The sequence below is a fragment of the Manihot esculenta genome, chromosome 10, assembly GCF_001659605.2.
Source record: "Manihot esculenta cultivar AM560-2 chromosome 10, M.esculenta_v8, whole genome shotgun sequence".
In the NCBI taxonomy this organism is placed as follows: domain Eukaryota; kingdom Viridiplantae; phylum Streptophyta; class Magnoliopsida; order Malpighiales; family Euphorbiaceae; genus Manihot; species Manihot esculenta.
The window spans coordinates 29750855-29772607 of NC_035170.2; the positions used below are offsets into that span (position 1 = coordinate 29750855).

Here is a 21753-nt window from a genome sequence, read left to right on the forward strand (position 1 = left end):
CTTACTACGATTTCAATTTCTTGAATTGCGGCAAGCTGTAGCGAAGCATGAACAGGAGCGACTGAACTCAGAACACAAAATTACCAATAAAATCATTAGATTGATTGATAGATCGATCACTCACCCCAGTTGAATTCGCAATTAAGCAAATACTATTTAATCAATGGCTACCAGTAATCATGGTGGTGGAGGAGGAGGAGGTGGTGGTGGTGGTGGGGTTGGACGAGAAGAAGAGCAACTCAAGAAAATGACCGAGTTAAGCAAAACCCTAAAAGAAGGAGAGAGAATTTTAGCCCCCACGCGACGACCCGACGGTACTCTCCGAAAACCCATCCGGATTCGCGCTGGTTATGTACCCCAAGACGAAGTTGCCATCTACCAATCTAAAGGCACCCTGGTAACCCTTTTGCTAATGTATTAATATATATTCTTTCATGTACATATTCCTGTAGAACACCATTAATCTTTTGTTCATGTTTGGCTAATGTGCGAGTGAAGCTTTTTTTTTTTTTATATGTTCGGGTGCTTTAAAATTCAAAAAGAAAGTTGAATTTTTGTAAATTCAAACATATTTGATGTCCAAATGTAGTTCTTTATGCGATGAGTGGTGCTAGTATTGAAAATGTGAAATAAAGGTAATGATGGACCATCCTCCTCAAACAGCCAAAATCTATATCTCCGCTATTCTTAGGATGCAGAGATATAAATGAAGCAATCAAACTGGGTTTGAAACTATGAATGCTCCATCATTTTTTGAAATAACCATTACGTCGTCGCGTAATTTCCATTTTCTTTGAAAGAAATCCATAGTTACTACCATTTTTGGAAAAACAACTTTGCTTTTTGTTTTCTTTGGTGTATTTCCTTGAATCATTTACCATGCAGTCTTAAGACTTGTACTACTATTTGAAATGGGGTATCTACTATATCTATGGACAAAATTATTGTTGACTTGCTGATCCAACAAAAAGATGTAGGAAAGATTAGATTCCTCCTTCCTATGATTTGTTGCTTACACAATATAAGCTCTGCTAAAATTGGTCAAAATTGTTGAGATAGGCATGTCTGAATGGGCGCCTTATCTTTTGCAGTTTGCCAATTTCCAAAAACTTAGAAACTAAAAGAACTGTAATTTTCTTTTACAGTGGCTTCTCTGTAATTTAAAGGGATAGAAAAGCTTGACATGATTTTCTCGGTGAAAGTGGATAACAAATGATAGAGTTTCATTGTCTTTTTTTTGATGCAGTGGAAAAAGGAAATGGAATCTCAGGTGGTGCCTCCAGGATATGATCCAGCTATGGATGTAAAACCTAAGACAAAATCAGTAAAGAGGAATGAAAGAAAGAAGGAGAAGAGGTTACAGGTATGTTCCTCACTTGTTCTTTTGGTCTTGTGTCAATTTCACAGTTCTTATTTGTGATGGACATTTTATTCTTCTGTTCTATGTTTATTGTCCAGCCAATGGGGATAACTAATCATGGTATGTAATCTGGAACATTTTTGTATCATTGATTTGTGCAAGTTAGGAGTAATTGTGCAGTTACTAGATTTACTGTACACCACCACTTGCACCAGTTAGCTAAATTTAATTGACAAAAAGCTGGGATAGTATTGGTTGTAGCCATCTCATTCTAATCACAATTGCACAATGAAAACCTTTTGAGTACTAAACATTTTTACAATTTATTTTAATTCCAGCCGTAGCTAAAGCCAATCAAGTTATTTATTCCTGTAAGTCTCACATGAAAGAAAAAATGAGGATTTTAATCAAGTTTAGCCTTGCATGCAATAAGAGGTCTCCTGAGCTGTTGATCCACTTGTGATGGCGGTCTGTGGTGTGTTGGCAGTCAATTCTTTGTTGGTGATTATTGGGAGATGAACTGATGAAGAAGGGAGAAGGAAGAAGAAGAGTGGTAGAAGGGATGAAGAAAAATAATAAGGGAATAAGGGAAGAACAGAAAGAAGGGAAGAGGGTTATGGGGTTACTTGATCAGCTGAGAGAAGTGCAAAAGGAGAAAAATAAACTTAAATAGGTAGGTTCTGGAAGGCAGTAAACCTGTGTAGCATTAAGCAGGCAATTTCGGTTCAGTTATTTCAGTTTTTCACCTTAACAACTGAACTGAACCAAAAAACGAAAAATTCTTTTAAAACAATAATTAAACCAAATTGATTTATCAAATAACTGAATTAAATTGGTTCATTTGATTTTTCGGCTTAACATATGGGTGCTCAGCCCTAAGCCCAAGTTTCTAAATCTAATAAAATGTTGCTTGGTCAAATATGGGGAAATTTTGCTGGTGACACCTACATTTGGAATAGTCACTTTGTCAAACATAGGAACTTCATTAGGATTTCAATAGGTGCTTTTATTTGAGCTGTCTAATCACCTTACAACTTGGTAGGGAAGTCATTAAACTTAAACTTAGCTCGGGGATCAACTTTAAAGATCTCAATTGTTAAATCTTATTTGTTGCTTTGCTGTTATTGGAGCTTCTGTCCACACAAATTTCATGTCTCTATGACTCGGCAAACAATATTTGCAAACTCATCTTATGCAGACTGCAATAGGAAGTTAGGTCGAGAATAGACATGTCAAATATAGTAGGAAATTATATTTAGATGAGTTAATTTTGCTAAACCCTGCTCTGCACCAATGTCTGTGTAACTTCTGGGTGCTCTGAATTCTGAACTGGTTACTTTGCTATGCATTGGCATTTTTTATTAACCAACTTTCAAGCAAAATTGAAAGGATTGCAACCTGTTCTGTGTGTGTGGTATGTTAGAGTATATATGCATATTCAGTCATTTGAAAACTGTCAGATTTCTCTGCCACCAGCCAGCGATGGAGGATGTTTATTGTGAGAGTTGTGTTTACTTGGTTTCATTGTTAATACCATATAATGTCATAATGCTAGATTTTATGTGAACTCTTGCGTAGTTTGTTCATCATAAAACCTTAAAAGTTTGCAATCAAGTTCTTAAGAACTTCGTGAATTTTAATGTTTAGTTAGTTTTTTAATAAAATTTTTATGTCCTTATACTGTAAGTTTGAACAAAAGTTAGATTAACATATTATTATTATTAGCAGGCTTCTCTTGAGAAAGGTAAGAACTTGGAAGCAATGGTTGATGATGACATGAAAAATGAAGAAGTGTTACCTGCTGAACCCCTAGGTCATCCATCAGAATCTGTCAAGTCATTGACATCTCAAATGAATGAGCTAGCTGTTTCTGCAAATCCTGTCAGTAGTACTCCTGCAGACTCAACAGAGGTTTCAGATACAAGTGCTCCATCTCAAGATATTGATAAAAGAATTCGGGCACTTAAAAAGAAGGTATAATCACCCAGCATACATACATATCCATTTCCTGTGCATGGATCCTTGTCTTCCAATGTGCATATAATATTGTTTTCCTTATCATGATTATTGCACAAAATACTTAACCTCTTCCCTTTTATCACCTTTATATTTTTGGATGCCTGAAAATATTGGCTTATACCACTTACTGAGTAAAGTGGGGAAAGGGTATATTGCCCCACTTTGCTATATATTTGCACTTCTTGTACACATCCCAAGTATTTGCAAGTGTTTGCTCATAAATACATCCAGTAAAAGGAAAAACTCATTTATGTTGGAATCTCTAACCAGTTGAAATTAACCTATAAATTACACATCTCCGTGTATAATTCTCCTTGGTGTATGTTTCCTTCATTTCTTATGAATCAATTCATTCGCTTCCACCATTGATTTCTCACTGTAACTATGCTAACACAGTCTTCTAATCACACATCACCTAGCACCTTAACTGAAATGCTCTATTTTAACTGCTGTTCTTTAACTCTATGGATATTATCTTCCTCAACTCGCCCTATTACAAATATGGACAGATTCAGATCTTCTAATCTAATGATACCTTATTTGTCTGTACCTGATTGTAAGGAACATGTATTTCTTAATTATGCTTTAACTCCTTACACCCAATCGCTTCGATACTCTTCTACATGCACTCTATAGATCATTATCCCCCTTATGAGAAACATGACAACTCTACTTGACACTATTGGTGTAAAACCAAATTAGTTTACAGATATCATGTCACACGCCTTGATCAATGTTCAATCATTCAGGTATTATTGGTTTAAAACTTTTTTTTTTGCCAGATTGGTGTATAACCTGGATCCTTAGGACTTTGGACTTTACTGCTGGTTTGTGACTCAACTGGCTTTATGATAAAAATGGGGAATGATGTTAATAACGATGTGATTAAGCTCTTAGACTTCACTAGCTATTTATACCACAATTTGAATATTCCCCATTTCAAATTTGCAAACGGTTCCCTTCTTGGTAGTGTGTCTATAGGTTTTATGAAAACTTCAGAGCTAATGAACATTCTACTGTGACTCGAGCAAAACAACGTTGGCTTTGCCTATGTGATTGATTCATATGAGCGTGATTGCTTTGTGCAGGTTCGGATAGCAGAAGGTCAGCAGCAGAAGACTGCACCAGAGGATATGAAACCAGAGCAGTTGGAGAAGTTGGCAAAATTGGAAAGCTGGCGCCAGGAGCTAAAGCTTTTAGAGGGTAAAAAAGCTGAACATGCAGCATCATGAATGGAGACTTGTTCTTTGGGGAACAAGCTGTGTAGTTTTTTGTTTATTTTTTTATGAAGCTGTAAACTTTGTGTCTTAGTAGGATCAAGATTCTTCTGTCTAAATTTTTCCATCTTTGGTTCACGAGTTTGCCTATAAACAATGCACGTCATTCTTAATCTCTTTCTCTGTGTGTGAAAACCTTGGACAAATACCCTTGCCAAGTCGATGAAAGCTCATCAATTAGCATTGCGCTGGGCTATTTTAACAAAATTTTAAAATGTGAATTAAGGAATATTAAGGGAGGGTTTGGATTAAAGGTATAGGCAATTTATGGAGGTTTCGTATTCAACCGTTGTTGCATATCTATTGGATAAAAGTATCAAAAAGTTGATATTCAACTAATAGGATTTTTGAATTGGTGCAATTCCAAAAGTAGAGAAATTAAAGCTATTTGCAAACAGTGGAGGTTTTTTTTTTTTTTTTTTTTTTTTTTATGAAATGGGAATTGGATATTTAGAATATGAGATTTCTCAATTTTATTCAGATACACTTAATACTAAACTAAGTCTGTGAATGCGAGATTGTTATTTAATAGTAATAATAATAATATAAGGTATCATTAATTCATAATAAATCATAAAATACATTAAACACTAGACTTTTTTTTCTTCATTCAAATGCTAAAAAGATAAACAAATAAAAATAAAAATCATAAATCAATACCATTAAGAGAAAGAAAGAAAGAAAGAAATGTTACTTCTGAAACAACAGGAAATTAATTATATAAGCCTTTTTATCATTATTTCTATGCCTCTCCTATTTTATATTAGTAGTATTTCAGTTTTCAGTTTTTATAGCTGATTCTGCACTGATTCTATCTCCTGAGCCCAAGCAAGAAAGGAACTCCAGCAGCTCTAACCCATTGACCGGAGCCGGCAAGAAAAGTTCCGAGGGTGTATTTTTGAGCTTCAATCCTATTAAGAAAATGAAGTGTCTTCCACTTCACCCTCCTTGCAGTATTGGCACCAGGTCCACTATTTGCATACTCAGCATAAAACAAAGTGTCAAGAAATAAGTTTCCATCCCATGGAATCCACCCTTCAGGCTGAATCAAATCTCCCACTTGTGATTCCATTACTACAGTGGTTGAAAATTGTTTCCAGGGCCTGCCCAAGTATGTTTTCACAGTTAGTCTCTCAGGGTCGAGTTTTACTTCAGGCACAATTCTGCAGTTATGAATTACAAGTCCAGTTGGTTGTCCCCTTTCCTTCTTGCCATCTGCTGTCACTGTGTTGGATTGGTTTGGATTAGGCTTCCTGACTATGATCAAGGAGTTTTGAATCACAGCTGCACCGTAACCGAAGAGGAAATCTATGGTGCCGGAGATGACACAGTTCCGGTAGAATTGACGGCCTGCTTGGTACAACAATGTATCTTGATATCCATCGAACCTGCAGTTGTGGTAAATTGACATGTCAGAGTTAGCTCGCATGGCAACTGCCTGGTGACCATCAGGACCTGCAGTGTTCTGGAATCCCATCCCCTTGCAGATGAACCCTGGTGATTCAACCACTGCAGATGCAAAATATAAATCAATTATTTGCTGCCAGGTTACACTGTAATAAATTGAATCTTTTGTGACGAAGTTTTAGTGGGAAAAAATTCGCAACTAAAAATACACTAAAATTTCTAAATGGCACTAAAATTCGTCACTAAAACTTTTAGTGTCACAGTTTTTGTAACGACTCAGTGACAAATAGCCATTTTTATCCCACTGAAAGTCTGATTTTTTATAGCATTATAAGGAAATAACTTGTGAGGTTCAAACTTACCAAAGGAAGCAGTGTTCCAGGTGTTAAAACCACTGGTGAAGCTCTTCTTTCCGGTGATAATGCTCCTCCTTGGTCCATCACCGTACATGAAAATATTAGGCTGGCGCTTTGGCACCTTGACGAGCTCGTTATAGATTCCAGCTTTAACATAAATAACAAATCGGCCCTGGTGGCCTTTTGGGTATGAGTTTATAGCTGCATTAATAGACTTGAATTGCCCACTGCCATCTAGAGCAACTACTGCATCTGGTGCAGGCTTGCCTGCATTTCCAGCGGCCAAGAGCTTACGATCAGCAGCAGATACCCAGGTTGGATATCCATCAGCTCTAAGGAGACGACGAGAATTGGTGGATGGAAGATTAAGATGGAGACCAAAGTTTTCCAGGATTTTTGAAATCCCACCAAGAATAGTCAGAACATTATCTGTTAGTTCACTACCGTAATCAGTACTATTATGAACTGAATATTTCAAGTTACTATCATGATCAAACCCATCAATACACAATTCCTGATAGGAGATGATAGAACTCAACCAGATTCGAAAATCATCAGCTTGCTCAGCTATGCTTTTCAGATCATTCTCACCCACCTTTGCAAGAATATCGTTAAGCTCATCAGAAGCATTTTTCAGTAGTATCTTACAATCCTCCAGAGCAAGTTTTGTACGTGGCTCGTTACTACCACCGTTTACTACAAGATCCTCACTCAAATTCATGGATTTCGTCACTGAATCCGATATGGCTAAAATCCCTGCTTTAATCAACTCTTTAGGATCAGTGCTGTTGGCTGAACCGAGGACCTTGGTGCAAGTTTCTTTATAATTAGTTGGCTGACAAATTTGTGTAACAGCCTTCATTTGTGGTGACAAGTCTTCAGTGTTCTCTGAACTGTCATTACTGCGGTTGACAGCAACCACAACTCCGATGACTACACCGACGACAAGTATCAGGGAAATCCCTGAAACAACTATTTTTGCGAGCATTTCCCTTCTTTTTTTTGTTTATATGCTTCTCTTCTACCCTTTTTTTTTCTTTTTTCTCTTTTACGAATCTTTCCCCCCGATGATTAGCCCTGTAGATAATTCTAGGCCAGGGCTAATGGGCGAAAAATCGGAGAGGAGTGGTAGCATACAGAGATATGTGATGGTTTCTTTGCCCTGGCGGGTAATAAAAAGCTTGCTGCGTGCAAGCTTTTATAGGCTTGTGATTTTCTTAAATTAGCATTTTTGCATGGTTTTCCTTTTTTCCCCCTCCAAATACTGAATGGTAAACCGATTCTTCAGTTAATCAGTTGGATAATTTTAGATAATTTGTAATAAATATGGATTAATTGGCTGTTTAGATTTTTTTTCTCTTTTTCATAAATTATCAAAGAAATGAAGTACGAAAAATTTGAATTCCTAACTTTCTTTACTACAGAATAAGCTCGACTTGACTAAAATATAAGCATTAGAATTTAATGTAATAGATAAAACGTTAAGACCCAACATGTATATATATATGAATTCTTTATTAGGAAATTAAGAGTCTAATTTGAATCTACCACATAAGTGATATATTTTTAGAATGAAACAAAACTAAGAATAGGCAGAATTATGTTCTAAAGGTATTAATCACTGATTATTTAAAACTTGGTTAAATAATAACCACTTAAATTAGGGTTATAAATAAATCAAATAATTTGCGAGTTATTTTAGAATTAGTTTGATAAAAATTTAATTTTTTTTCTTTATTTGATGGACGAGATAATTTTGAATGCAATAGTATTTTATTTAATAGCTAATTTGTTGAATAGATTCAGAAATAAACTTATTGAATATCTTATGAGCTCATAAATAAGTCTTACAAAATAAGTTCGATAACATGATTGTTTATAAGTTTGTTAAATAAAATGATTAGTTAAATTATTTGTGATTCTCTCCCATATTTATAGTTTTATAAATTTGTAGTTTTATTTTGATATTGATTTTTTTAAGATAATATACTATACAACTATAGTATAATCATTATGAGATTATAAACAATATATTATTTATTATTTATTTTTAAATTTTTAATAAAAATAAGTTAATATAAAATTAAGTACTAACGAATATTATATACAAGAATTAAATAATAAAATATTTAACCACTAAATTAATTAAAAAATTAATTAATATATTATTTAATATTTTAAGAATGTTTTAACGTATTTTTTAAAATTAAAAAATTAATTAATAAATTTTTTATATTACAAAAACTAAATATTATTTTTTTTAAAAAAATAAATTCGCTAGAATAATTAATATATATTTTCATAAAAATTAAGAAATTAACTAATAAAATTTTTTATACTATAAAAACTACATGATAAAAATTTTAACAATTAAACTAATAGTATTAGTTGATTTTTTTAAAAAGAATTTAAGAATGTTTTAATATATTTTTTAAAATTAAAAAAAAATATACATTAAATAGTAAATTTTCTTTATAATAATAAAAAATAAATTTATATTTTTAAATTAATAAAATGAATATATATTTTCCAAAAATGAATTTGATCAATGGAGATGAAATTTTGAAATTGTAAATGATAATTTGATAAAAAAATTATAAAGAAAAAAAATAATTTAATAGAATATGTAAAAAAAAATCCAATATTTATAACTCACAACTTTTTTTTATTTTAAAATACTTTCTAATTAGTATAAATACAAATGCAACATTAACAATCGAATAAACAGAAATTATAATGAAATATGCATCGTTAAATGTACAAATCAATTTGTTCTTTGTTCGACCGAGTGCGTTTAAGAGCAAGCAAACATCCTAATACAAGGATCTGCTGTTGCCATATCGACATTATCTGGTACAGTGCAGCCAAATCTAACACTAAGATTCAGCTGTTTACATTTTGATATAGGTACACATTCAACTAAATATTGCATGAGATTTTCTCAATTTGACCTGCTGTTTGCTAGGTTTTCAAGTTCCTGTCCCAATGAGCTAAAAATAAGTTGAAATAATAATCTACTAATGATAATAATTTACCTTGTAAATATTCTACATAAAAATGAACAAAATAATCTGGTTCCAATTTCTTCAAGTAGTCCAAAAAAATGAAAACAAAAATGAGGTCCAGCGGCATGCAGGCAAAATTGAAAGATAAAAATGAAGCTTCCTCTAAGGTACAAAACTCTGTTACTTTGCGCTACAAACACACACAGAGGCTGCATATTGGACTGCATTAACTTGTATTACACACGATGATTTAGATGGATCATTCTCGTATCAGGATTGTACATTAATTCAAGAAGTACAATGACAAGCCCCACAGTTTTATGCAGATTCAACATCTGACTCATCTTGCCCTTCTCTGTATAGCTCAAAATCTTCAGGACTCCATCTGCAAATTAAGTGAAGTCGGAAAGTAGCCATCTTGATGCCCAATAATCGCTGCAAATAAGTAACAGATCTACCATGAATTCCTTCCTCCAACTAGAAGTTGAAAACCACTCACAAATGCAGAACCACGTAATAAGAGAATTGTATAAAAGATATACAATTTATTAGATAATAACTCATACAGTATCAATTATTCCATAACTGATGCAAGAAAAGCTGAACTGACAAATGGATCAACTTTGAGCTGCAAGTCGTGTGTCAAAGCACACTACTAATAACTAATAAGAACGTTAACAGTTTTTCTTCTAACCCTGAAAAATCATGCGTATGCATACGAGGTTTCCTACGGAAAAAGTCCATCGAATGCAGATTCAAAATTGATCCACTTAGAGATCAGAGGCCTATGCCTACTTATAGCCCAAGGTCTCATAGCCTCCTGATTATCCAAAATAAGAATATGAAATAGGGCAATAGGGAAGAAGATGATGATGAAATGGAACAAGTGAAGTTAAAGATTTTAAAGATTAGACCAACCAATATTCGAGCCGACTCAGGTGACAAGTGCTTTCCCTCTTCACAAACAACAAAATCTGAAACTAGCTCCACAACACCTGCAGACCATGATTAATTTGATAATGCAGCACAAGCTAAATACGTATTTACATTCACTTCCATATAAAGGAAACCAAACAGCAAAAAAGCAATAATGTACCCTTGTTCAACCGAACAGGCATTCCTTGCTTCCGAAGAAAGGGCTCCATCTCATGGGTAAACTGCTCCAAAGGACCTTCCTTAAGTTCCATCTGAAACAATCAAACATGAAATTATGTCACAATATATATTTTATGTGCAGTATCAATTTGAGGATAGCATTCGTATAATGCAGTTTGTGAGGTGACACCAAAACCGTACTTCTCCTTGGGGTCAAAAAGGAGGGAAAAGAGCCATGTCATAGGAGTGCCATTGGATTTCCAGTTCTTTGATCAAAGTGGATCAATCATGCACCCAATACAGTTGTTTTTGACCTGGAAATCTGGCATGCAAGTCAAATAATTGAAGGTTTCTCTATACCTTTTCAGTTGCAATGCTTCCTGTTCTTGCAAAGTCATATTCCTCGTATTCATTAAATAACCTGCAAATATCAATGAAAAAATATATATATAAACACAAATTGTAGTTTGGACCAAAAACCATACAAATGCTAGTAAGTCTTAGCAAGCCCAAAAACTATTGGGCTCAGCCTGTTAAAAAGCCCTAGGAGAGTTTCTGACATTGCCCAAAAGCCAAAAAATAAAGAGTCCATGGTACTCTCTAACCTTCAAAATTATAATATCAAAAGCATAAAGGAAACAACACATCATACAAAAATACAAGGTTACCTCTCAACTTCTTCTTTTGGCAACTTGGTGAGGAAAAGCCCAGCATCTCCACGGAGAAGCTAAGAGAAAATTAAGCAAATAAATGTAAAAGATGAGAAATTTCTACCAAAATAAAAAAATAAAATATTGCTTTCAATAATAAAAAAGCATACCTTGGAAACTTTGTGAATTCCTGGCCTGATCTCATCTGCAACAGATCGACCTAGAGATACCTGCATTACTTTGTTTGATCCTAGGAAGAATCTGGAAAATCATGACAATGAAACAACTCGTGAGCTAGAGATTCCAAGGAAATTGGACAGTGACAACAAGATGGTAGAGAAGAGCTAGGTTCCTTGAGTTCCCACATTTGATCTATTCACAGAAAAAGAAAGGCTCAATCTAGTAAAAATCCATATTATGAAATATGAAATTTTACCATAATTTTAATCAACAGTTCTAGCAAGATTTAAGCCCCATATTCAGAAAACAAGATTTTGGATGCAATTGAAATAAAAAGTTTTAAAAAAAAATTGTTTTGTTATTTTGGAGTTCTTATGACTAAAACATGTTAATTCAACTATAATCCATTTTTTAATACCTATAGTTAACATATTTGAGAATGTGTTTTTCTCAAAACATCTTCAAAAACAATGCCAACCAGACTCTTGGTAGTCTGCATATAACAGTGACTAAACCACAAACCAAAGGGAATAAAATCAAAATTTTGAACTTATTGCTATCTTGAAATGAAAAGCTCAACCCAATTTTATCTTGACTGAGAACAATGCAATTTATGCTCTCAGCTGGTTATAGAGTATTAAAAATTAATTAAAACATGTGACATGATTTAGTCATAAAAACAACAAAATAACACAAAAAAGATGAGCAAAAACTTGTTTCAGGTTGAAGCCACTTCTTTCGAGTTTCAACTTCAGCTAAAATGATGACACAAAGTTTTTTGTCCCTAAACCTCACTGCCAAGGATGGATGTAGATGTCCCTTCCGAAATCAATTTCCATTGAAAACCATAAAATTCATTTTTATTACCCAACAACAACAACAATAATAATAATAATAATAAAGAACAACCTGCTGGTAGATTTGAGCTGCTCCCTAAACTCCTTGAACTTGAGATTTCTCATGTTCTCAAAAGTAAACACATAAATCGAATCATAGCTTTCCACAGCTTCCCTTATCGAATTCACTATGGTTTCCTTGTGTTCTCTCCCTTTCTTCTTGGTTTTTGTCAGTGAAACTGAAAACATCACACAAATTCACAAATTAATGAAACATCCATAGAGAAGAAGAAGAAGAAGAAGAGGAGGGAGAAGAAAGTAGACCTGCTCTGTTACGCTTGGACTTTGGCATGGTTGGTGACTAAATTGTAAGAGCAAAAATAGCGGCTCTCCCTCTTCCCTTAGCTTCAGCGAAGCTAGTGAACAAAATTTATGCGAGGTTCGAGTTTAGGGTTTTATGGTATGTATATATGAATGTACTGGGCCGAAAGAAGTGATTAAATCGAATCGGTCAGCGAACCGATCATGAGACCAGTCACCGGTTCACCATTGGTTATAAAATATACAGAAATATGTATATAAATTAAATATTTTTTTGTCAATATATTAAATATTTATAGACGTTGAAAATTTATAAAATGATAAAATTCAGTCTCTACAATTTAATAAAATCGATAAATTAATCACTATATTTTTAATAACGACCAATTTTTTTTTATAATTTTAAAAGTTAATGAATTAGTTCCTATATAATCTGATTATTTTATTTCTTCCATAATTTAATTTCTATAATTGCATGAATTCTAATAACATTAGTTATGTAGTTTAGATATAATAAATTAATCTTTAAAAAATAATAAAAAATTTAAACTAATTTTTTTATTAGTGTATAGGATTTACTAAATTATAGTCTACCCATTATAACATTTATTATAAAATTATAAATCTTACAATTTATTTTAAATATCTTATAAAGCTATATAATTATATAGGCATATATAAGTTATAGCATTCTCAATCCTTTGCAAATGTTTATCAGAAGCTTCATGATTTTCAGAGAACACCAACGAGACAGAAGTTCATGGGAGGAATGAGGAGAAAGAAGCTGGATTGTCAACTTGGTAAATAGAAAAATACAATTTCATCAGTTTAAAGAAAATACATGTTTACATGTTTACATACATGTTTACAGATGTTATTTCCAAATAAAAAAAATGTTCACAATCGACCATGAAGCTACGTCTATGCTGATTTATATATAACAAGGAATGAAATGGTCAGCCATTCTTTCCGCTTCAATTTTTCCCACCAATCTATCACAGATACCGTGCAATACTAATACCGGTTAAATACATGAAATTTGAAGTAAATTCTTTCTTTTATCCCAGATAATCAGTACTTCTAAAACTATGTGCCTACTGAATGCCTGTCCTCGAGTACATTCCAATTCATCTCTGACCTCCACTGGCTTCTCTATGCCTACGCCTTCTACCAGATCGTCCCAGAAGCACTCTTCCATGGCGGCGAAGGCGGCTTACAAGTGATAAGCCACCATCACCATTGCCATCATCAATATCATTGTCATTATCATCAAAGGAATTTGAACCACCAACAGGAGAAATGTGATGGATACCAGTAGCACTCTCATCCATTGTTCGGTGGTTCGGTCTCTCAGACTGCCTCAGACGTCTATTGAGACCATTCCCTGATGGCCCAAATGCATGCAACAGAAGGAACACATTCACCAAGTTTCTATCAAAACCCACCTCAAAACCTCCATTCCCCTCTGCAGCATCTGCATCAAAACTCCTATTTTCTTCATCTGTATCAAAACCATAATTATTTCCCTCTATTACATAATCCCCAAAAACCATTGCCCCGGGCATTGTAGACCTTATTGTACTAATTACATCATCATGCTCGCGTTCCCTCTCAAGCCTACTCCACTTTTGCTCATGAATCGGATCAACTTCCCGTGGCCGTGCAGATGGGTGAGCTGTCCTCACGTGCTTCCTTAGCTCCTTGTAAGTTCCAATAAATGAGCAGTCATCCTGCATGCAGCTTCTCTTTTTGGCATTTAGATATTCTCGTGCAGGTTCCACCACGGTCCACCCTTTCACCTGGCCCCTGCAAAGGGGGCAAGCAAGCGCTGTAACTTCACACTTGTCAACAGGCCAACCAGAATCCGATAGCAGAATTGGGTTTTCAGCAGTGCCACTGGAAGAGATAACTTTAGTGTAAGCCTTTCTGTACTGGTCAAGACAATTAGAATAACGGAAGCTTGTTGCACACATATAGGGGCGACAACCCTTGTCATGAGAGGAACAGAGTAGAAGAACAGCATTGTGTGGGCACTCCATGCACACAGAACAAGTTACATCTTCCCATTCTTTCTTATCCAACACTTTGGATGATTTTTTAAGGTACAAATCCTCCAAAACATCCTGATTACAAGACGGCAGTTGGTATGGCGCTGGCCTGCATTGCCGGGAAGCAATCCTGCGACGTCCACTGCTACCTTTTGCCATTTACGGCTAAACCTGAAAACACAAATACAAGAATTTATGAGTTGATTCTAGTTCTTTGATATAATTAAACACCTGTTCTGGAATGCCTTTGAATGCTATTCCGTGTCCTACTTCACTCATATCAAGATTTCAAAACATGCAGCAAGTATTGCAAATTACAATATTGGAAACTTTCTCATAAAAGGACACAAAAACAAATGAAAAAGCAGCCACATTCCTCCAAAACTTGAGAATTGTACAGGGGTACCTTATTCTGCTATATTTTGCATAATGCATTGTGTATTGCATATTGGAAACTGCTTATTCTTTTCTTCATAAATTTATTCATTTCCTATCATTCAAGGAATGTTCGCAACAATGATACTAAGACAAGAGGCGACGCTAAGACAACAGGGTCCCCTATCACCTTAGGCGAGAGGCGAGAGGTGAGGCAACGCATTTTTGAAGTGAGGCACCATACTTATAACTATGCATATATCTCTATGTATATATGTGCACATATGTATATTAAACGTACAGACATACATACATACATAAAAGTATAGATGTTGTATTAATTCCTTCTTAATTAATTAACATAATTATAAAGATATATATTCCCAATACTTAGCTGAATTACAAGCATACTTGTATATAAATATATAATCTTTTTCAATATTGGAAACTAATTAGGGATGTTCTTAATTAGTTAGCAGAATTATAGGAATATACATCTCTAATTAATTAGCCCAATTATAGGATATAAATCCCTAATTAATTAACCCAATTACAGGGATACATCTTCTAATCAGTACCTAAAATATAGCTCTCCAATCAACTGCTCCAAAAAGGAAATATGTATTCAGATTTAGTCTTTAAAAAGAAAGAAAGAAAAAAGCCACGCATAGCTTCACCTTGCCTCGCACCTTGAGCCAGGCAAGGAAACGTGATGGCTCTTTTTTTTGCTTCACAAATGAAAGAAATAATTATAAAGGAGAAGGAAGAATTAAATACAATTGGATTCTATGTATTTAATTCCATTTCATCCCTTTCTATAAAGGCAATCTCCCACCACCACCCAAAAAATAGAAAGAAAAACAAAACCTGGCTCCCGACAAAGAGTTAAGAACTGAGGAAAGTGTTCAATAACAATCTGGATTCTTCCATGAATTGGTAAATGAATCAAATTTATGTGACTGGTTTTTCTGTTCTCAAATTCTAAAGCTGATGTACTTAAACTAAACCTATAATTAGGTCATTTATTCTTAAATTTACGTAAACCAATTTCTCTATGCATTCCAGAATACATATTTACATAGTTGTTGCTTGAATAGAGGCCAAAAAAAAAAAATGTTTGCAACAGCTGTGGAAATCTTCTTGTGGGTATTCCATACAACACAGCTATGGAAGGATGTGCCTGAGCTACAAGTGAAATCCCAGCAAACTCTTGTCATTGAAGGACAAAATAGAAATCTTTTTCGTGAATCAGTTTATGTTCCTTAAGGTGCAAAAAGTATAAGCCTGATTTAATTAAAGCCCAGTTGCACATTATACAGATTTTATACGCACACACTTTGTAGCAGCTTTAAATAGTAGATCAAAATCATGAAAAACAAAATATTAACCAACTTGAATAGACGCATAACCGATCAAAATCAAAGCACCCAAACGACAAAAGGTATTCAACACGGAGTTCAATTCTGCAAAGTAAATCTGAATTCCACAACTATCTCTTGTGCGTTGCACTCATTTGAAGCAAATCACAGTTTACAATCAAAAGGTCCACTTCCGACAAGATAGCTCTAAATTTACCAAGAAACGCGCAAATTACATGAAATAAGACGATTCGCGGGTATTGATTCAAAATGGGTATCAAAGATTGAATCTAGCTATACAGTTTACAGAGTTCATACCTGTATTCTCACCGCAAAATTCCAGGAAATCTAGATCGGAATACACAATGAGTTGAAGAGGCCAAATGGTATCTAATATATAAACATTCACCACCAAAACAAGCAAATACAAAGTCAGAGATTCACAAAAATTAATTAATTACTAATTACCTAAATACTAAGAACGTGCTTATCTAAAGAATCAAACTGAACGGACAAGTAATTCATCAATAAAGTAAGCAAAAGAACAAAAAAGCTAATACTATACCCACATGACTCTTTACCTCCTTATCCATCTGAGATCCAATTTTATTACTATAATCCATATTTTCCCCCAAAAAAAAGTAAATTATATCAATAAACAAAGCAACCAAGCAAATGTTTCAACTCCCAGCTACAACAAAATTATATATATATACATATATAAAAATGAGCATTTAGATAATTTCCACACAGTTAGATTGTTAGAAAATAAATTTAAAAATTAATATCTATCCAGGCTGTAGAATTGAAAAGTCTATTTTCAGGACAATTACATCTATAAGGCTATATTTATAAAAATAAATAAAACCTAAAATCCATTCAAGTTTATGTAGAAAAATTTTTTAAAAAATAAAAAAGAATTTTTTTCACATATATGCTTCCCTCCTACCACTTCCTCCCAGTATATCAGTATCCAAACACAAACAATAGAGTAGGGAATCAAAATCACTATACGTACCGGGAAAATTCGAGAGAGAAAAATAACGAAAAACGGAACAGAAAGAGAAGGAAAATGGAAATTAGGGTTCGATTGAATTTCTTTTCACAATAACTCGAATCAAAAAGCTAAGGCCATGAGATCGAAACGCAGAAATGGAGAAGCTACGAGCGGGAGTAAAAATTTCTCTTTTATTTTCCCTTTTGGCGCTTTTAAAAGACAAAAACGAGAAAACGAGAGAGAGAGAGAGAGAGCGTTTAGCGGATTCGTCGAGTCATTTACACGCGATGTATCGTACTTTTCTCCCTTCTCTCCCACTCTCTCTAAACAGCCCAAACCAGAAAATGAATTCTACACGAGCGAAACCAGGATATTGCGCTACGCTCTGCTCGAACTTCGAGAGAGATGGAGGCGTTGATTTTTGTGCTCCACGCTCTTCCGGTTGATTGGGGCCGCACGCCATGTTCGGAAATGAGACAGGTGGATTATATGGCGGCCACGTTGTTTGTAGTTAGAGTATACGACTTTCATGCGAGTGGAGGTAAATTTTCATGTGGGCTGCGGTTGGTTTGGGACTGATGGCGGATGACGCGATGTGGAGGAAGTGTGATGCACGTATTTATTTACTGGCGTTACGGAATCACGTGCTCTTGACGGATGGCTAACGTTGGGCTTTTTGTTTATTTTTGATCCATCTAACTTTCACGTTAAGGGCTAGTTTTGCTGCTGGGGGGAACGGATCTAGTGTGATCAACTTCATTTTTTTATGGTAAACTTCAATGTTTTTGGAAATTACAATGGAACCCACAGCTAAGGTCCTGTTTGATTTTAATGAAATTTGAAATGAATTTAAATATCAAAAAGTATTAATTATGCCTTTATCTCTATCTGTTCAGAGAAAAATATCTGTATTTAAAAAATAATTTTTTTAAAAAAATACTTTTTATTATTTAATTTTAATTTAAAAAATAAAACATATTAACAAATATATACATAAAAACGTTATTAAAATTTTCAAAATGCATGAAAAAGTAATAATTTTTATAATGACTTAATTTTTTAATTAAAAAAATTATTTTTTATAAATTAATTTTTTTAAATATTTTAAATGTCATAAATATAAAATTTAAAAAAATATTTTTTTAAAAAAAATCTAAATAAAAAAATTTTGACGCCTTTTAATTTTTTACCTCTTAAATTTACTTATAAATTTATTTATAAATTTATTTATATATACTTATCATGGAATTAAATTTATGAGCACGAGGTCTCTGTTAAACTATCTAATTTATTGCAGTGACAGAGAGTTTTTGAGAAATTCTGTCTGTTTTGGAAGAAGGCAAGTCTAAGAAAGTTGTTAACGTTAGCTTGCAATTTGTATAATTAATAATTATAGAAGAGTTCTCCTTCCAAATCCAACATTGTTTTATTGTTTTTGTTATCTTATCCCTTTCAACCTCCAAACAATGCTTTTCCCGATTACGCAAACCGCTATTTCAAAATGTCTTGCCTTACCAATCTACAATTACCGTTTGTCCAGTTTGACTATGTTTATTATCGATTTTAAAATTAATATTTAGCTGTTGAGATAATAAATTATGAAAAATGGAAGATTTTATAAAATTTTAAATATTATCTAATACAGTATTTTTATTTTTTTTTTCAATGCATGAGAAGGCAAAATAAAATAAAATAATAAATAAGCAAAAGAAAATTAGAAGAACAGTTTGGTAGTTTAGGCTGCCAGTTTGCATGCTCAAGGCCAACTACTCACACCTTCATGCCATTGTTGTATTTCCACCACAAAAAATTTCAAGAATTTAATTTAATTTATTTTATTATTAATTTCTATTTTAAAATAAAAATAAAAAATAATTAAAATTAGAATTATGTATAATTATGTAAAACTTCAATTTAATTATTATGTAGCATATAGTTTATTTCAAACATATTCAATTATAGTTGGCAAAATATTTAAATTCATATACAAAATTGTTAATAATTGAATCAAATCCAAATTAATTATTGATTAATTGAGAAATTGGAAATTAATTTTTAAATTTTCAATTACGACTAACTTATAGTGTAATTTTTTAAAAAAAAATAATGAAGAATTTAAACTACAATTATTTTGTTAATATTGAAATCCATTAATATTTTATCACTATCTCTCAGCCTCTTTTTCCCTTAAAAATATTTTATCACTATCACTATGCATAAATATTGAAATCCACAAACTTAATTTTCTAGCTTTCCAAACACAAAAAAGAAAAATAAAATAAATTTTCTTTTCTGATTTTCCTCTCTCCCCCTCAATTTGCTTATAGCCTATTGATCAATCTGCATGCTTTATTAATACTATTGGGTCTTTATTAATAAATGGTGGAAAATTCATGTGTTTTTCCCATCGCACCAAAAATTCTTACTCCTTTTTATTCTTTTCAAATTAACATGTGATTTTTATTTTTAAGATATTAATTTATTTATTAATTTTATATAAACCTTTGTTTAATATACATAATTTAATATAAATTAATGTGTTTAAGTGAGTTATTTATTTTCTTATTATTTTAAAAAAGCATATATAATGTAAAAAATCAGCTGACTGTTAAACTTAATTGAAAACTTAAAAAACATAATTAATGGATTAAGAAAATGCTTGCTTAGTCTTAGTCTATTTAAATTAAGACACAATATAATGTTATGATGAAGTCTACATAAAAAATAAATGAAATTTATGTACTTATATTTTAGGTTTTTTTTTTTTTGCTAAAAAAACATTTTAATTCAATAATAAAGAATACAAATATAAGATCTGTACAATCGAGCAACCTAAAAAAACTATAAAAATACTACATATTGCGCCACATTGCCATGTGCAATCTACTTAAAATGGAAGAGCTATTAAGGACAATGTTTCGAAATCCAAAAGAGGACTATCGGAAACTAAGAGTCATAATAAGAGATTTGAGACTTGACAAGAAAGAGATAATTAAAACCATCAAATCAACAACATATATGCCGGAGGCAAACGCAATAAAACTCTTCAATGTCTAAGTCATGTCTTATTGTATATTTGACAAGATGCTACCAACAGCTTGCTTTCTACACTTTAGACATCAAAATGAAAAAAAATATAAAAATACAAGACTTGGATCCTTATAAATCATGTAATAAATTAAAATATCATACTGCAACAAGAAAGGAGGTGCGGTTCATCATCACTAGAGGAGAAAAAAAAAGCTATAATCTGATAGGATAACTATTGTATTTTAAATATAGTTAGTTTACTTTAAATAGAATTTTATACACTTAGGAATCTTATCACCTGTAAAAGTTATCTTATCATCTTTAATCTGTGTTAATACGTTTAATATAGTATGCTTCATTAGAGCTTTCATGGTATCAGAGCTCTCTTTGGCTTAATAGTTGTTTTTCTGCAATCGTTTTGTGCTTTTCTTTGTGTTAACTATGATCGACAACACAATTACTCCATCTGTTTCTTCTCAATCTGCTTCTTCTAGTTCAGTCTTCCATAATTATCTCATCCGCTTTCTCTATTCTAAACGTTTCCAATCAAATTACTATCAAGCTCACCTCTGTGAATTGTGTTGTTTGGAAAACACAAATACTACCGCTTTTGCATGGGCATAATCTTGAGAAATACATCGATAAAACCTATATTACACCTCCTGCTTTGTTGCCGAACTCGCATAAACCAAATCCATATCATATAATTTGGTTCCGTGAGGATCACATTGTTCTCAATTAGTTACTTTCCTCTCTTTTTGAAAGTGTGATAAATAATGTAGCCGGAGTTTCGACAGCGTTGGGTGTTTGGGTCAAGCTTAAATTAACTTATGGTGCTGGTTCGGGAACCTAAATTTGACATCTCAAAAGTGTTATGTATCACCTTGAATAGAATGTTGAGACTATTGAGGTATATATGGCGTGAGCAAAGGTTTTTTTGAATCAATTACCATCACTTCAAAGTCCTGAAGATGACTTGGTTGGGAGATACTTATGGTTTAGATTCAGATTATCAGTCTGCGTCGTTTGATGATATGCTCGAACTCCTTCTGACATAGCTTGAAACAAGCAAAGTCTCTCTATCGTCTACTACTTTATTGGTCTCTTGTGATCAATTGCGCAGCTCTCTCTCCTCTCGTATTCATAGGGGAGGTCATATCTCTAGACAATGACCTCTTACAATTGTAAGAGAACTGGACATATCTCTAGACAATGTCCTAGTCAACTTCCAACCAATTCCCAAGCTCACCATATCAACTCTCGCTCTAATAATTCTTCCCAGCCTTGGATAATGGACACAGGCGCTACGCACCACTTTATTGGGTCTCTCAATAATCTCTCTCTTGAGTCTGAGTATCATGGTCCGGATGAAGTCACAGCAATGGTAAAACAATTCATATCTCTCACATTGGTAGCTCTATTCTTCCGTTTGGTTCCAA

General features: G+C 33.2%; 4 protein-coding genes across 6 annotated transcripts; 1 reads left to right on the forward strand and 3 right to left on the reverse strand.

The window, feature by feature from the left end:
* Positions 1 to 4773, forward strand: LOC110624403 (partner of Y14 and mago). The gene is made up of 4 exons (XM_021769521.1): positions 1 to 397; positions 1247 to 1363; positions 3089 to 3334; positions 4468 to 4773. Exons 1-4 carry the CDS (start codon positions 164 to 166, stop codon positions 4609 to 4611), a joined length of 741 nt encoding a protein of 246 aa, XP_021625213.1. The 5' UTR covers positions 1 to 163; the 3' UTR covers positions 4612 to 4773.
* Positions 4774 to 5467: 694 nt separating this feature from the next.
* LOC110624735 (pectinesterase) lies at positions 5468 to 7407 on the reverse strand. Its single transcript, XM_021770005.1, has 2 exons — positions 6426 to 7407; positions 5468 to 6165 (listed from the first exon to the last, which is right to left on the reverse strand). The coding sequence occupies exons 1-2, from the start codon at positions 7405 to 7407 to the stop codon at positions 5468 to 5470; spliced, it is 1680 nt and encodes a 559-aa protein (XP_021625697.1).
* A 2070-nt stretch (positions 7408 to 9477) lies between these two features.
* LOC110624067 (mRNA turnover protein 4 homolog) lies at positions 9478 to 12663 on the reverse strand. Its single transcript, XM_021769142.2, has 8 exons — positions 12510 to 12663; positions 12259 to 12424; positions 11340 to 11430; positions 11188 to 11246; positions 10880 to 10940; positions 10521 to 10611; positions 10343 to 10419; positions 9478 to 9859 (listed from the first exon to the last, which is right to left on the reverse strand). The coding sequence occupies exons 1-8, from the start codon at positions 12535 to 12537 to the stop codon at positions 9743 to 9745; spliced, it is 690 nt and encodes a 229-aa protein (XP_021624834.1). The 5' UTR covers positions 12538 to 12663; the 3' UTR covers positions 9478 to 9742.
* Positions 12664 to 13276: 613 nt separating this feature from the next.
* LOC110624818 lies at positions 13277 to 17715 on the reverse strand. Of its 3 annotated transcripts, XM_021770158.2 has the most exons (3): positions 17306 to 17706; positions 16606 to 16677; positions 13277 to 14725 (listed from the first exon to the last, which is right to left on the reverse strand). In XM_021770158.2, exon 3 carries the CDS (start codon positions 14711 to 14713, stop codon positions 13634 to 13636), a length of 1080 nt encoding a protein of 359 aa, XP_021625850.1. In that variant the 5' UTR covers positions 14714 to 14725; positions 16606 to 16677; positions 17306 to 17706; the 3' UTR covers positions 13277 to 13633. The 3 variants fall into 3 exon arrangements, with proteins under 3 accessions (XP_021625850.1, XP_043817037.1, XP_021625851.1); XM_043961102.1 differs by lacking the exon at positions 16606 to 16677 and having other exon boundaries at positions 17306 to 17715; XM_021770159.2 differs by lacking the exons at positions 16606 to 16677; positions 17306 to 17706 and adding an exon at positions 15607 to 15621.
* Between the last annotated feature and the right edge of the window lie 4038 nt (positions 17716 to 21753).